Genomic DNA, 14,958 nt, shown 5'->3' with positions numbered 1-14,958 from the left:
TTATTTCAACTCTGAGTGTGACAGCCGAGACCACACTTTGTGCATGGCGCTTTTCATTTCATTGTTTCTCAGTGTGTAGACGATGGGATTAAGGATGGGTGCAATCACGGTGTAAAACACAGAAATTTCCTTGTCCTTGTTTTTACTTCCTGCAGGCAAAACGTAGGTATAAATACAGGGCCCAAAAAACAAAACTACCACCATTATGTGTGAACTACAGGTTGAGAGCGCTTTGAGTAGCCCCGCTGATGACCTTCTCCTCAGAGAATACAAAATGAGTATGTAAGAAGCAAGTAGTACAGTAAAAATGGCAACAAGCACCATCCCTGAGTTGGCAATTGTTAAGATGCTAACAACATGAACATCTTTACAGACCAGCTTCAAAAGAGGCTTGATGTCACACAAGTAGTGGTTGATGTGGTTGGGACCACAGAATGGCAGACTGAGCACCATGAGTAGTAAAGCAGTGGAGTGCCAGAACCCTAGTACCCAGGCCATGACAATCAACATATCACATATCCTGCTCATGATAACCATGTAGTGTAGGGGCTTGACAATGGCAACATAGCGGTCCAAGGCCATGGACACCAGGATGAAGATTTCCACACCTGCCAGCAAATGGGCAGTGAAGAGCTGGGTCATGCACTCATTATAGGAAATGATTTTTCTTGTTGCGGCCAAGTCCCTGATGAGCTTGGGAATCACAGTGGAGGTGTAGCAGAGGTCCATGAGGGAAAGATGGCAGAGAAAGTAATACATTGGTTGTTCAATTAAGTGGCTGCAGGAGATGGTGAGTAGGATGACGGAGCTCCCCGTTAAGACAGCCAGGTAGCAAAGCAGGAACAAGAGAAAGAACAGCAGCTCTATTTGTCTATTCTCCCACAGACCCGTAAAAACGAACTCTGTGACATTTTTATGATTTTCCATGAATTCTAGGTGAGTCCACATGCAGAGCTGAAACTTAGTTCATCTGAAATAACACATGAAAAAAGAGGATGAGTATGTAAAGGAATAATAGAGGGAAGATGAGAGGAATGACCAAGGAAGGAATAAAGGAGGGAAAAAATGAAAGGGGTTTTGAGAATAAAATCCATCATGTCAGAAAGTTATAGTAGCAGATGAAGCACTAACCATGGAGTCGCAAGCATGAAGTAGATGACAATGATGGCATCCTAAAAGCAACTTTTTCATATGTAGGTCTTTTCTATCCTCCTCTTCTGTTCCTTCCTCCATCTGGCTACCACCATGTCCCAATACTGCTGTCTCCTTCTGCTACATACAAGAGTACATGAATGGCTGTCATGCCACATATATGCTATTCTTGTGGGTTTTTTTATCATTTTATTCCTATAATACTGAAATCAATTACTCCCTCTCCCCTTCTCCCCATTTTATCCCTCTTTCCTACTTCTCCCTTCTCTGAGCCCCTCTTTCTGCTTCCAATTTTTCCTTTGTGCCTTTGCCCCTCTACCTTTCTCTCCCTTTATTCCTCTTAATCTCTCCTTTTTCTCTCTTTCTCCTCTGCTACCCTTTCTTTCTCTCTTTTTCTCTTTCTCTCTCTCTGTCACACATACACACACACACACACAGAGAGAGAGAGAGAGAAAGAGCCAGAGAGAGTGAGAGAGAGAGAGAGAGAGAGAGAGAGAGAGAGAGAGAGAGAGAGATTTAGAGTAAGCATATTTTACTTTAGTTAACAATTTCAATTAAATTTTTATATTTTACATTTTATATTTTGAATGTCTGCAATTTTTGTTTTTAATGGGACGTCCTCTGATACATAATTTTATCAATGCTATCCCAACTTCATCTTGATGGGAAGAAAATAAACAGAAAGGGAAGCATTGAAGTTAGACTCTTGAGACTTAAATAAAAGGCTAAGACCATCAGAATGTGTGACTAGTGTTAGTGGTCAGGAAGAATTTTCTATGACTTTTTGCTCTTTAATTAAGCTTACCTTAGAGAAATATTGTAAAATAGCAAAACGTATTCTCCATGACTTGAATAATTCATATAGGGGAAAAGAAAAGTTTACATGCTTTACATTTAGCAGTAATAATGCTATGAATATGGTAATTAAATAGATTTCACAATTTTTTCTATTTTATCTTCATCAAAACTTCACAAGTCCTGTGTCATTTTATTTCTTCCTGTTTTTTAAATAGACATACAACAGTGTAGGATTACACATGAATGAACATGAGATTTGTATCTCAACAGTGTTGAATATTTCTGAAGACCATGGTTAAATAAAAGGGACATTAAACCTTAGCTATTAACCTAATTTTTCATATGATCACTGTAAAATTTTAAAATGTTTTATCGTTTAAAATATCTGCAAGAAAGATACATTAGAAATTGAATTTATATGTGGGGTTTGCTAATATCAAATTCTATGAAGAATAAAATTAGTACCCCAAAGATTTTATTGTATCTATAGCTTTGACATAATATATTATTATTATTATTATTATATAATATATACATACGTGTGTGTGAGTGTGTGAGTGTGTGTGCGTGTGTGCGTACTATTCGTAATACTTACTTCTGTCAGGATTCAAAATTTTCCAAACTGCCATGTGTTCTTTAATGTGGGTGCTCTTTATTTTCTGTGACCTTTAGAAGAAACAACAGTAGATGTGGGAAGCACCTATATCTCCCTTGAATCTTTAACCGAATGCAGTTTTTAAAGGCTCACTACCTGAAATACTGTAAGCAAACAGGCAAGGCTACCCAAGGGGAACAGTCTCGAGGGCACTTTTCGAAAGAAGTCTAGGCTGTAGTTATGGGTGTGACCGTCAAGCAACCACTATCCAGTGGTTACATATTAAAGCTTTCTTTTATTCATTTATAAGGATTATGGCATAAATGTTCTATTGTTTCTGTTGATTTGATAAAATCCTGGGAATTCTTCCCAGAAAATTTCTTTAAAGACTTATGTTTCTGAAGTTTAGATGATATATCTAATAAATGCTGCATTATTTCTCATCTCACTATATCACTGTGTTAAGAATAAACTAAGGCTATTATTATTATCTTTATAAATATTACCCTAAAATATTGTTATCATAGATTTGAAAATATTTCATCAATGTTTAATTATGGAGAACTTAGAACACCGGAAACTTAGAAGACATACATAATACTTTGAGTTAATATATACTCACTAGCATTAGTGTAATACTTAAAATACAAAATTCTACAGCATCTAATATATTGTCTTTTCCTTTAATATGTGGAATTACTTTTTTCCTTATCAGAAACAGGTCACATCATCCTGAGTAAGGTAACCCAGACCCAGAAAGACACTCATGGGATGCACTCACTTAGAAGCGGGCATTAGCCATAAAGTACTTGAAAACCATGCTACAATCCACCCACCCAAAGAACCTAAGCAATAAGGAGGGCCCAAGGGAGTAAGTTGCAATCTTATTGAGTAGGGGAAGTAAAATAATCACTGGAGGTGGGCAAAGAGAGGGAACTGGATGGGAGAGGGAGTGAGGAGGAGAACCCATATGAGTATCTGGTGTAAGAAAAGTGCAGTGGGAGAGGTCTGGAAGCAAGGAAATCATTGTGGGGCATCTTTGGAATTAGCTGGAGACTGGGGATGGGAGAGGCTTCTGAGAGTCTATGGGAGTGACCTTAGCCGAGAGTTCTAGAACCTAGTTATATGGAGACTGATGTAGCCTCCTCTGATACCCAGGTAGGACTTCCAGTAGAAGGAGGATAACATCAACCTATTCACAAAACCTTTCACCCAAAAATTTGTCCTATCTACACAATGTGCAGGTATAAAGATGGAGCAGAGATTGAGAGAACAAACAACAAATGACTGGTCCGACTTGAGACATACCCCATGGGAGAGAGCTAACCCCTGACACTATTAATGATACTCTGCTATGCTTGCAGAACCTCACATCACTGTCTCCTAAGAGGCTTCATTTAGCAGCTGATGGAAACAGATGCAGAGACCCATAGCCAAATATCAGGCAGAGCACTCAGTCCTTTAGAAAAGTAGGGGATAGGATTGAGTGAGCTAAAGGAGTCAAGGATCCCACAAGAATATGAGCAGAACCAACTAACCTGGCCCTATGTAGGCTCACAGAGACTGAATCACCAACCAATGAGCATACAGGGGCTGGACATAGGCCTGTTACACATTTGTAGCAGATGTGAAGTTTGGTCTTCATGCTGGTTCCTTAATAATTGGAGCAGGACTGCTATACAACTCTGTCTCCTGCCACTAGATCCTCTACCCTAGCTGTACTGCCTGGTCAAGCCTCAGTGAGAAAGGATATGCTTAGTCCTGCTGTAACTTGATGTCCCAGGGCAGCGTGGTACTCAAGAAGGGACTTCCCATTCTCTGAGAAAAAGAGGAGGGGGTAATAAGAGGAAGAATTTTTAAGGATGGAACTAGAGGTAGAGGAGGGGGTGGCTGTGACTGGGATGTAAAGTGAATAAATAAAAAATTTAATGGAAAAGAACTGGAAATAGTCATCTGCAATGACATCTAGCTGTAATCATCTATCTGTGAGGAGGCTGAGACAGGAGGACTGCTGTGAGTTTAAAGTTGGTCTACCTCTTGAGATCTACTCCAATCAAAACTAAAAAGTAAGGTTCTGTCTCACAGTGGTACACATGATACTATTTACTAAAAATCGGGGAAATATTTTTCCTAACATGCCATTTTCACATATTTACATGCAGTCATTATCCACATGTTTATGTATATTTCATCATAGTAGTAGTTTTAAAATTGTTCTTGTTTTCATGTCTTCTTTTTACATGCTTAAATACTCTAATAGATATCATTTTGTATAATATTTCAAAATGTCAAAATTATTCCTTGTATCTTCACTTTATACCTTCTTAAATATACTCTATTTATTTATTTATTTATTTATTTATTTATTTATTTCCACATACAAGACAATAAAAACATTCTGCTCCTTAACAAGAAACTGGTATTAATTTGGCTTAGTATATTCATCCTCATGTAATTTGATTGTTAAATATGTTTACTGTCACACGTTATTTCAGACTCTAGATAGTATTTTATTACTTGATGAAGACTACAAAAACTGGTAATATTGTTTAAATATGTGTTACTTTATGTGTTTTAGATTTTTTGGTGTTTTTCATTGTTGCTATAAATAAAAGGATAAATAAACTTTGATATTACCTACCTCAAGCTGGAGTTGAAAACATAATTGAGAAATATGAGTTTGTACAAGCAACAAATAAAGAAAAGTTAGTGCCCTTTATGGTGACAGTTGAATTTTGCCCATAACTGAAGAATCAAGTGTGATGGCTATCCTAGTTTTCAACTTGAGCACACCTAAAATTAATAAAAACTTAAGTGTGTACACTAGTGAGGTATTTTTATTTTTCTTAACTGAATCATTTAAACAAAAACCAATTTGGATCTTTTAGGTGAGACTATCTACCCTTAATCTTGGCCATACCTCTGTAGCAGCTTATAGAAGGAATAAGAATGAACTAGCTTATCTATTGTTGCTTGCTTATTCTCACACTCAGTAGCAAGTCTATTCCATCACTAGCATTAGAGCCTACTAAGACCTGTTACTCTAGAGAACTTTGACTAATAACAAAATACTAAGAAAATCAGTTCCAGTAAGAGAAAAGAAAATCTAACCACATACTTCAGTGACTGTAACATAAGTTAGGTAAAGTGCACCCATTTCTCCTACTTAACCATGAATGTTCACAAAAAAAGACCTCCCTAGGATGTTATCAGCAGGTCATTTTATCCATGAAAATAACAAAATACTTAAATTTCTTAAGACATGATCAATGGACCTCGACATACAACTTTGATTTGTAACTAGAACTTATTAACCATAGATGTAATTAAATTTAAAATAGAGTTCAGATTATTATTTAAGATTAGTTGTGAATTTGTGTGTCTCAGTAAGAAATACTGAGATCCAGAGAAAATAAATTCATAAATAACTTGGGAGGAAGAGAAAACAGAAACCAACAGAGACATCAGATACAAATATATAAAGGAATTGGACCTCTGTTGCTTTCTCTTAAAATGTCTTCATGGAATATTTTTGTCTAACGTTCAAGAGAATATTGATAAGAAGCTGACTTAAAATCATTAGTCATCAAACATACTACAAAGAAAATAAGAATATAAGAATTAACCTATTATACATATATATGTATAATATAATATATAATTATATAATATACACACACACACAGACATATACACTATATATACTAAGTTACACCAAATGATCAGCCTTGAGAGCATAGAAACTAACATTACATTAGGTTATATTAACTGACTGATAATAGATCAACTAGGTTATATTTAGGAATGCATGAAATAAGAATAAGTAAAAAAAAAGCTACAATTTTGAAGGGAAGTGGGAATGGTGATATGGAGGGCTTGAAGGAGGAAAAAAACAGAGAGAAATAAAGTGATTAAATAATAATCTTAAAACTTATAATCCTCCAAAAATAATCTAAAAAATATAATGGAAAGCTCTCAAAAGAATAACTACAAATAACCAGTATACATTTCAAGAAACTAGAAAAACCCATAGCTATCAGAGAAATTCCAAATTAATTCTATTTTGAGATTTCATCTCACCCTAGGAAAAATGGTCTTTATCAAGAATATAAACTTTATGCACTTTGTCCCCCTACAGGGGAGATGTAAATTTATGCAGCCATTATGGAAACTGGTGTGACTGTTCTTCAGAAAGCTAAAAAGAGGTGTTCCATATGTGTCAGACACACCACTCCTGGACATATACTTAAAGGACTTTATACTCTGTGTTAGAGATACATCTCTAGAATAGAGATCCATACATATTCATGTTCACTCATCTTTTCTTAACTAGATAGAGAGAATTAGCTCAGATGGCTATCAGCTGATGAATGGTGATGAAAATAAAGTAGATATAAACAAGAGAATTCTGTCAATTACTAAAGATAAATGAAGGTATAAAATTTGCAGTAAAATACCTGATATATGTGTATATATATATATATATATATATATATATATATATATATATTCTAAGTGTGAGAAAAATGTCACATTATTTCTCAAAATAAAGATTACAGCTTTCATTTAATTTTGTGTTTAATTTGGAATACAGAGAAATGCTAAGAAGCTAAAAACAAAAACAAAAAACCAAAAAAATAAATAAATAAAAAAAAACAAACAAAAACAGCCATAGGGTAGAAGAGACTTGAACAAGGAATGATCATAGAACTGATACAAAATAAAAGTAGAGTTAGAGAAATCCTCCAGTAATAAGACGTGAATTTTGAATATGTTCAAGAAATAGGTGACAGATAGAGGTGGAATGGGTGTTATGTTGAGTTGCAAGAAGAAGATATATGGAAACCAACTTTTCTATAAGCTAATTAAAATATTGTTTTAAAAAATAAGTTTGAATGGAAGTATAAGGGTGGATAATGATAATTACAACAGTCATGAGTTGTCGAATAAAAATCACAGTGCCATGTGTAAGATATTTCCCTATTAATTATTTGTCTAGAGAGAAGACCCCAAACAACATACCTTATTGTGATTGTTATTGGTTGGAGGGTCACCAAAAAAAATTTGGTAGGGCCTTATTGCCGAAGATACCAAACTCCTTGGTTATAGGACATAGAGAAATCAATCTGGAACAGAACCGAAAGTTCCTTCCTTCCCAATTGGTTTGTAAGCATCTGGAAAGTGTTATGCAGGCTGATAGCTCAGAGAAACTTATGTTTTAACCCAGATGTGTACCTTTGTAGGGTGTGACTGCTTCTAAAACAGTGGCATGAGTTCTGTGAAAATAAACAGCTGCATTCTAATGAGGTTTTAAGTCTACTCCAATGGATAAATTTATGCCTAATCCTGTAAATTTGGACAAAAGGCCAAGGATAGTTAAGTCGTGAGCCCTCAAAAAAAAAAAAAAAGAACTTGTTGCTAGATTCATGTAGAAGCAAAGGAATTTTAAATATCCATGTTTATATGCATAAACAAATGCATTCACAGGAATGATACAATAAGAAAAGGCTCTCTATTCAATGAATAGTGGTGAATTTAGTCCAATGGCTAATGAAGGTGCTTGAAATAAATGATGGTTGAATGATTGGCCCTATACAATTCACCCCTACCACAACTTAATGCAGATAAAATTGTTTATGAGGTGTGGGGAAAAATAAGGCCACTGTAGTGGTGGAGTCCCAAGGGTTTTTCCACAAGGCTGGTCCCACATACAGGAGAAATGTCTAAGGTTCCACAGGCTGGGGGCTTTGGTGGTGGCAGGCCCCAATGACACGAGGAACTCCTTGTTTCCAAAAGGGTTTATTGTCATGGCAGATGGTGGATGAATCTGGATGTACCCCCGTAAAACTCAGGGCAGTCCCGAGTTAAATAGGGAGGGAGAAAGGGGGAGGATCTGGGGAGGAATGCTTAATTTGCTCTGCCCTCTGGCCTTCATTAGTATGTAAATCTCTAGGGCCTGAGGCCTATAGTCATACACCCTACCTGTGCACTTTGGGAGGGGCTGTAATGGCCTATGTGACTGGACAATGTATGTCTATGGAGACGAGACTGCATGTCAGAACTCTGGGTTCTGGGGACACAGCTGAACACCTGCCACTTCTCATGTAGAGTCTCAGGGTTCTAGGCCCATGCCCAACCATGAACCAGAATACCCTTAAACAGTCCCACACTGAGGAAGCCTAAAACTCATAAGAGCCATAGGATTCGTAGAAAGGCTATATAGTGCTATTTGGGGGAGGCAGATCAATGACATCATAATTTTAGAATGTCTGTGGTTAGCTGTACTAGGTTTACACAAGACGGGCCATGCCACATCATTCATAGAGTGGAGAGATGTTCATTGATCTCCAACATGCCTGCTGATGTGTAACCTGTTAATGAATGCTGACAGATGGAGAGTTTTTGTCTTCATATGAATACTGACTAGTTAACTTGCCAGACTCCAGTGCATATTATTGACCCTGTATTTCTAGCCACTTGGATGGTCATGGCTAAACTCAGTCACAAGAAAAGGGGAGGAGAAAGCAGAAGAAATAATGTGAAAGAGACTAATTGGAAGGTTGAATTAAGCATAGGTTAGGGAACAGGTAAGTGTAGGAGTGGGTAAGTGTAATCATAATGGAGTTAGAAGTCTCCACCTGTAAAGTCTATGCTCACAACTAAAAGGCACTAGAGAAATAAGCATGTATTATATCTATTTATTGTTAGATGTTTTTTGGAAGCAATGAAAAAACTGGGGAGTGGGGGGTGGAGGACTTGGGAAGAAGAGGTAGAAGGATCAGCAGTTCAGATAATGCTCTGCTTCATAGTGAGTACAAGACCAGCCTAAGCTACATGAAACCAAATCTTAAAGCTTAATAAGCACAATAATTTAATAATAATCATCCTAATGAACAACTAAATGGTGTATAATAACCAATAATAATTCAAAGGCATATGTACGAAACCCTGTCTTTGTGGTTGTGTTGCTTTGTTTTGTTTCGAGACAGAGCCCATGAAGTAATCCTGGTGATAACTAAAATATGGTGATAAGTAGAAGCATAATATGGAGATAAGTATAACACACAAAATTGTAAAGATTCCACAAAAATACAAGACACTCAGAAATATGGGAGAAAAGGGTTTTCAAGTTATCATTACTTTAAAATGGCTGTCAGTTTTGAAACTTCCTTGGTTTAGATATTAAGCAAGTTTGCAGAAATAGGATCACATTGGTAGGAATAAAATTATTGCCCCTGTCATACGTATCACAAGGAAAGCTGTATTCATGGGGTCCAGGCTAGATTGAAGACACTGTTGCTTATGTGGCATTCAGTATTCTTTGTTTTTTTAATTGGATATTTTATTCATATTCCAGATGTTCTCCCCCCACCCCATTCCCCCCCCCAACCCTGGAACTCCCTATCCCATCCCCCCTCCTCTTGCTTCTATGAGGATGTGCCCCCCATCCACTCCCCCACTCCCACCTCCCCAAGCTCGAACTCCCCCCGACACAGTGTCCAGCCTTCATTGGCATTCAGTATTCTTAACCAAACTGTTAGAGAAAGGGATCTACTACATGCTTTGTTTCTATGATTCCAGAATCACTGAAGAGCAAGTGAATCACAGGTATCTTTTAAGAGACTACATTCTAAGACAGAGCCTTCCCATCAAAGAAGTTAATTAATACCTGGGAGAGAAAGTACAATAACAAGATCCTTGAAATTCATGGAAACTTCTTTAAATACCCTTTCACTGCAGGATACATATGTTGTCTCTTTGCATGTCACATATCCTCAGCAAGATTCACTGTGAGTAGAGTGGATCCTTTGGAGACTTTTCTGCAACTTTGCCAGCCCCCGCCTTTCAGCATGAATGACCATAATCAGAAATCAAAGATCATCTCTACATAGTTCATTAAAAGAATGCATTCCAGATCCAAGCGCCATACTGTCTGTGATAGATCTTTAGGTTTTTGGAGGAAAGGAAAGATGTTTCTATGAAGACATTATGAAATACATGTTGATTTGATATTTACAAATATGTTGAGTATTTCATACTGAATGTCTTTCTTTCCTGGGGAGGTTTACTGTGAACACTCGCAGTGCTCACTGAGAGCTGGTACTGCTGAGTTATATCTTTCATTAATGCTGATATATCATAAATAATGTAATGTTTTTACAAAGAAGTTTGATTTTATTTTCAGAGTTTGTCAATAAAGTCACAGAATATATCATCCTCACCCTAACTCTTCAAGACATTTGGTAAGTAATTTGCATTTACTTATTGTACTTATTAATGATAAAAGATCTATAGATAAATAGGTGAATTAGATGTACCTATATCTGCTTCACACTGAGATACATCCTTTAACAACTAAGGCTATTCATAAGATTTAGCATACTGTTTAACTTGAACACACAATATAATTCCAAATATGAATATTAAATGAGCTTTTTATTCCAAGCAAAAACAGAGATAATTCATCTGATGTTATGTTCTAGTGGATTTTACAAATCTCTGTGACTTCTGGCCATATGGTGATAGCATATGCATCTAATCCCAGCACTTGGGAGGCAGAGACATGCAGATCTCTGAGTTCACGGCCTGCCTGGTCTACATAGTGAGTTCCAGGACAGCCAGGGCTACATAGACTCTATCTAAAAAAAGAAAAAAAAAGAGCAAAACAAGAAGTTGATTTTTTCTGAATTTTTCTGTGGCTTCTTTCCAAGTATTAAAGAGTTTCTCTTAAGCTTATTGGAAAATTAAATGCTTCTCTATATTGCTGCCAAGTTATCAATTGTGCTTAATTATGCTTATCTTATAACTGCATTCATATTTAAAAATTAAATTATAGCCTTGTATTTGCTCCCAAACATCCTTCTTCATCTTAATCAGTTCTTATACTAAATTATCCAATACCATTCTTGTTCTCATTTTATACTAAGATGATGAAGCAGGTATGTGAAATTCCAGAAATGAACCCAAGGTCAGAGACAAAAAGATCAAGAATTCTCATTTGGTGTGTACAATTCTTTTTTTTTTTTTGATAGGATTTTTTTTTTTATTAAAGATGAAGCAAGAAATAAATCAGTAGTGACAGATTCTTCATAAAGATGTCCAACTTCCATACATGGCATGCTTTCCCTTCATTCTCAAGGTCTGTTATGTTCTAGAGAAATTTAATATTTTTTATCAATTTTTCAAAGACAAACAAATGTGCTAAGGAGAATTCTTTAGCTCATATATTGGAATGTAATCTAAAGAAAATTCCACACAGCTGTTGCTGACAGTAGGACAAATGCAAGTTAGTTTGTCTGGATTGTTTATGCTGTATATTATTTATTTTTAAACTGATGTATTTGAGAATTGTTGAAGCACATTTCCACAGTGTCTGCTAGTGTTTTGCAACCTCTACTATATAATCATATATAGGAAGGAGAAAAGATGGACTATGATCCTATCTGCCTATGAATTTGCCTCAGAAGAAGTTGTTTCGTAAATGATATTCAAGTAAGTAAATCATTAAGTCCTATCTAAAGTAGTTTGTGAACCAACACCTTTTTTACATGGTAATATTAGTCATATAACTGAATAATTTGAGTTGCATAATACTTTAAAATATGGGAGATAAAGATAAATAAAAGAAGCAAAGTACTATAATACTGCCAATTTTTCTGCTTACCCAAGGTAGGAAAAATAATTTCTCTGTTATCATAATACATAATAGGACTTATAACAATTTGTAGAATAATTATGACAACCACTTTTTTTGAGTATATGAAGAACTGAACAAGTACCCATTTCTAAAAAGTTCTTAGGAATTGACACTATTTAGTGTTTTTATTTAATGTTTTGTTTAAATAAATAGATAATATTCCCTTTCACTGAATTGAAAAAAATAATGACAACAGAGGTTATATAAAGTATAAAAATCAGCATTGTGTTTAAAGCACTTAGTAACAACCAGTGCAGAAACACAGACTTGTCACAGACTATTTAAGACTTTTTACATGGACTTATTAATTATCATGGATTCTTTAAATGTGTTTTTTTATTGTAACCTCAGCATTATTTCTGCTAAATATTTCACATCAGTTTCTGTTGCACATTATTGTTATTTTATTATCTATATAATTATCTAAGACATGAAACTTTGACTTAGTTTAAAATATTGGTATTTTCATAAGTGATTTTAAGATGCTACTATTAGTATTCTAATATTGGGACTAAATATCTACCCTCTACTGTTCAATGGATACCAGGCTATTTCAAACAAGGCCAAGGCTCAGTTTATGATGTTAGTATATAAGAAATTTTATTACACAAATCTACTCTATACTTCTACTCAGATCACGATTTAAATTTTCTCTTGCACTAAGCCTATGAATTTCATTACCAATACCCCATCCACTAATTAATTTAAATTTAGGGATTCTATTTATCCTAGTGACATCAAACCTTTCAGTATACTCTATTCTATGATCTGGATGAGCCCCAACTCAAAATATTCCCTATTTGGCGCATTATGAGCAGTTGCCCAGACAATTTCCTACAAAGAAACAATGGCTATCATCCTATTCTCAGTCTTATTAATAAGCGGCTCATTCTCTTTACAAATACTCATCACTATCCAAGAACAAACATGATTAATTATTCCAGCCTGACCAATAGCTATAATATGATTTATCTCAACCCTAGCAGAAACAAATCATGCCCCATTTGACTTAACAGAAGGAAAATCAGAACTTGTCTCAGGATTCAATGTTGAATATGCCACTGGTCCATTCACACTATTCTTCATAACCGAATATACTAATATCATCTTAATAAATGCCGTAACAGCCATTATCTTTTAAGGTCCACTTCACAATATTAACTTTCCCCAAACTCTACTCAATCAATTTCATAACAGAAACATTACTTTTATCAGCAACATTTTTGTCCATTTAATATGAATAAAAACAGAGTAGTTCACACTGATGGCTACTGAACTAAACTACTACACACCTTACTACACTTTATGCATATAACTGCCTCTATGAGTATGATTTGAATTCCTTTTAGGCTCTGAGTTATCTCAATTGCTAAGTAGACTTGATATTGCCTAGTGTTTTTTATAAACAAGCATTGTTTATGTTGATAATCCCTTCGGCTATCTCCACTGAGAAGACAACTCTAGAACTCTTTCTGCATCATTATACATTATTAATTAACTGAATACAGAAATTATATAAACATGAGGTTGTATCAGTTTTTTTCAGGAAATACGATGGACTGTCTCATAAGCTAGATGGAAATTAGGAACAACGTGACCGAGTTTGTTCTCCTGGGGCTCACACAGAATCCACACATGCAGAAAATGGTATTTGTTGTGTTTTTAGTTATCTATGTCTTCTCTGTGGTGGGAAATTCGCTCATTCTAATCACTATTACGAACAGCCAACTGTTGGGGTCCCCTATGTATTACTTCCTAGCCTATCTCTCTTTTATTGATGCCTGCTACTCCTCTGTCAATACACCTAAACTGATTGCTGATTCACTCCATAAAAGGAAATCTATTAAATTCAATGGATGCATGACCCAAGTTTTTGCAGAACATTTCTTTGGTGGAGCTGAAGTCATCTTGCTTACTGTGATGGCTTATGACCGCTATGTAGCCATCTGTAAACCCCTACACTATGGAACCATCATGAACAGACGACTTTGTAACATCCTTGTGGGAGTATCATGGGTTGGAGGGTTTCTTCATGGAGGTATACAAATTCTTTTCATTATTGGACTACCTTTCTGTGGCCCTAATGTCATAGACCACTTTATGTGTGATCTGAACCCTTTACTTGATCTAGCCTGTATTGACACCCACATTCTGGGTCTTTTTGTTGCTGCCAACAGTGGTTTCATCTGTCTGTTAAATTTCCTCCTACTGCTTGTCTCCTACCTGGTCATCCTTCACTCCCTAAGGACCCACAGTGCTGAAGGAAGGCGCAAAGCCCTCTCTACCTGTGTTTCTCACATTACAGTAGTGGTTTTATTTTTTGGGCCCTGCATGTTTGTGTACATGAGACCTGCAAGTACATTACCCATTGATAAATCAGTTGCTTTGTTTTATACTATGGTAACTCCCATGCTGAATCCATTAATCTATACCTTAAGAAATGCTCAGATGAAAAATGCCATTTGGAAGTTGTTTAGTATAAAAATTCAGTCAGATGACAAATAAAGTAACAGTCATATGTCTTCAGATGGATTAGAGAAGGAATGGAATGGACAATTTGGATGTAATCAATACTAAAGTCTTACTTACACAACAAAGAAACAAATAATTGCTACTTATGTCTTATACTAAGGAAAGCAGAAATGAAACCCCAACACAGAAATAAAATCTAACTTAGTTTGCTTTATTGTCAAAACCTACACATTGTGCACACACA

The 14,958-nt window shown here is 35.7% G+C and overlaps 2 protein-coding genes across 2 annotated transcripts; one reads left to right on the top strand and one right to left on the bottom strand.

The window, feature by feature from the left end:
- Window positions 1–927, bottom strand: LOC114637353 (olfactory receptor 4P4-like). Its single transcript, XM_028785585.1, has one exon. The coding sequence runs from the start codon at window positions 925–927 to the stop codon at window positions 1–3; it is 927 nt and encodes a 308-aa protein (XP_028641418.1).
- A 9,669-nt stretch (window positions 928–10,596) lies between these two features.
- On the top strand, window positions 10,597–14,747 carry LOC114637360 (olfactory receptor 4C46-like). Its single transcript, XM_028785589.1, has 2 exons — window positions 10,597–10,788; window positions 13,789–14,747. The coding sequence occupies exon 2, from the start codon at window positions 13,818–13,820 to the stop codon at window positions 14,745–14,747; it is 930 nt and encodes a 309-aa protein (XP_028641422.1). The 5' UTR covers window positions 10,597–10,788; window positions 13,789–13,817.
- The last annotated feature ends 211 nt before the right edge of the window (window positions 14,748–14,958 follow it).

The sequence above is a fragment of the Grammomys surdaster genome, unplaced genomic scaffold (assembly GCF_004785775.1).
Source record: "Grammomys surdaster isolate TR1022 unplaced genomic scaffold, NIH_TR_1.0 125284, whole genome shotgun sequence".
Classification (NCBI taxonomy): Eukaryota; Metazoa; Chordata; class Mammalia; order Rodentia; family Muridae; genus Grammomys; species Grammomys surdaster.
The sequence above is the reverse complement of the archived record's forward strand: the minus strand, read 5'-3'. Positions and strand labels throughout refer to the sequence as shown.

Coding starts and splice junctions, on each gene's coding strand:
- LOC114637353 (XM_028785585.1), bottom strand. CDS start 927: ATGGAAAATCATAAAAATGTCACAGAGTTCGTTTTTACGGGTCTGTGG.
- LOC114637360 (XM_028785589.1), top strand. CDS start 13,818: ATGGAAATTAGGAACAACGTGACCGAGTTTGTTCTCCTGGGGCTCACA.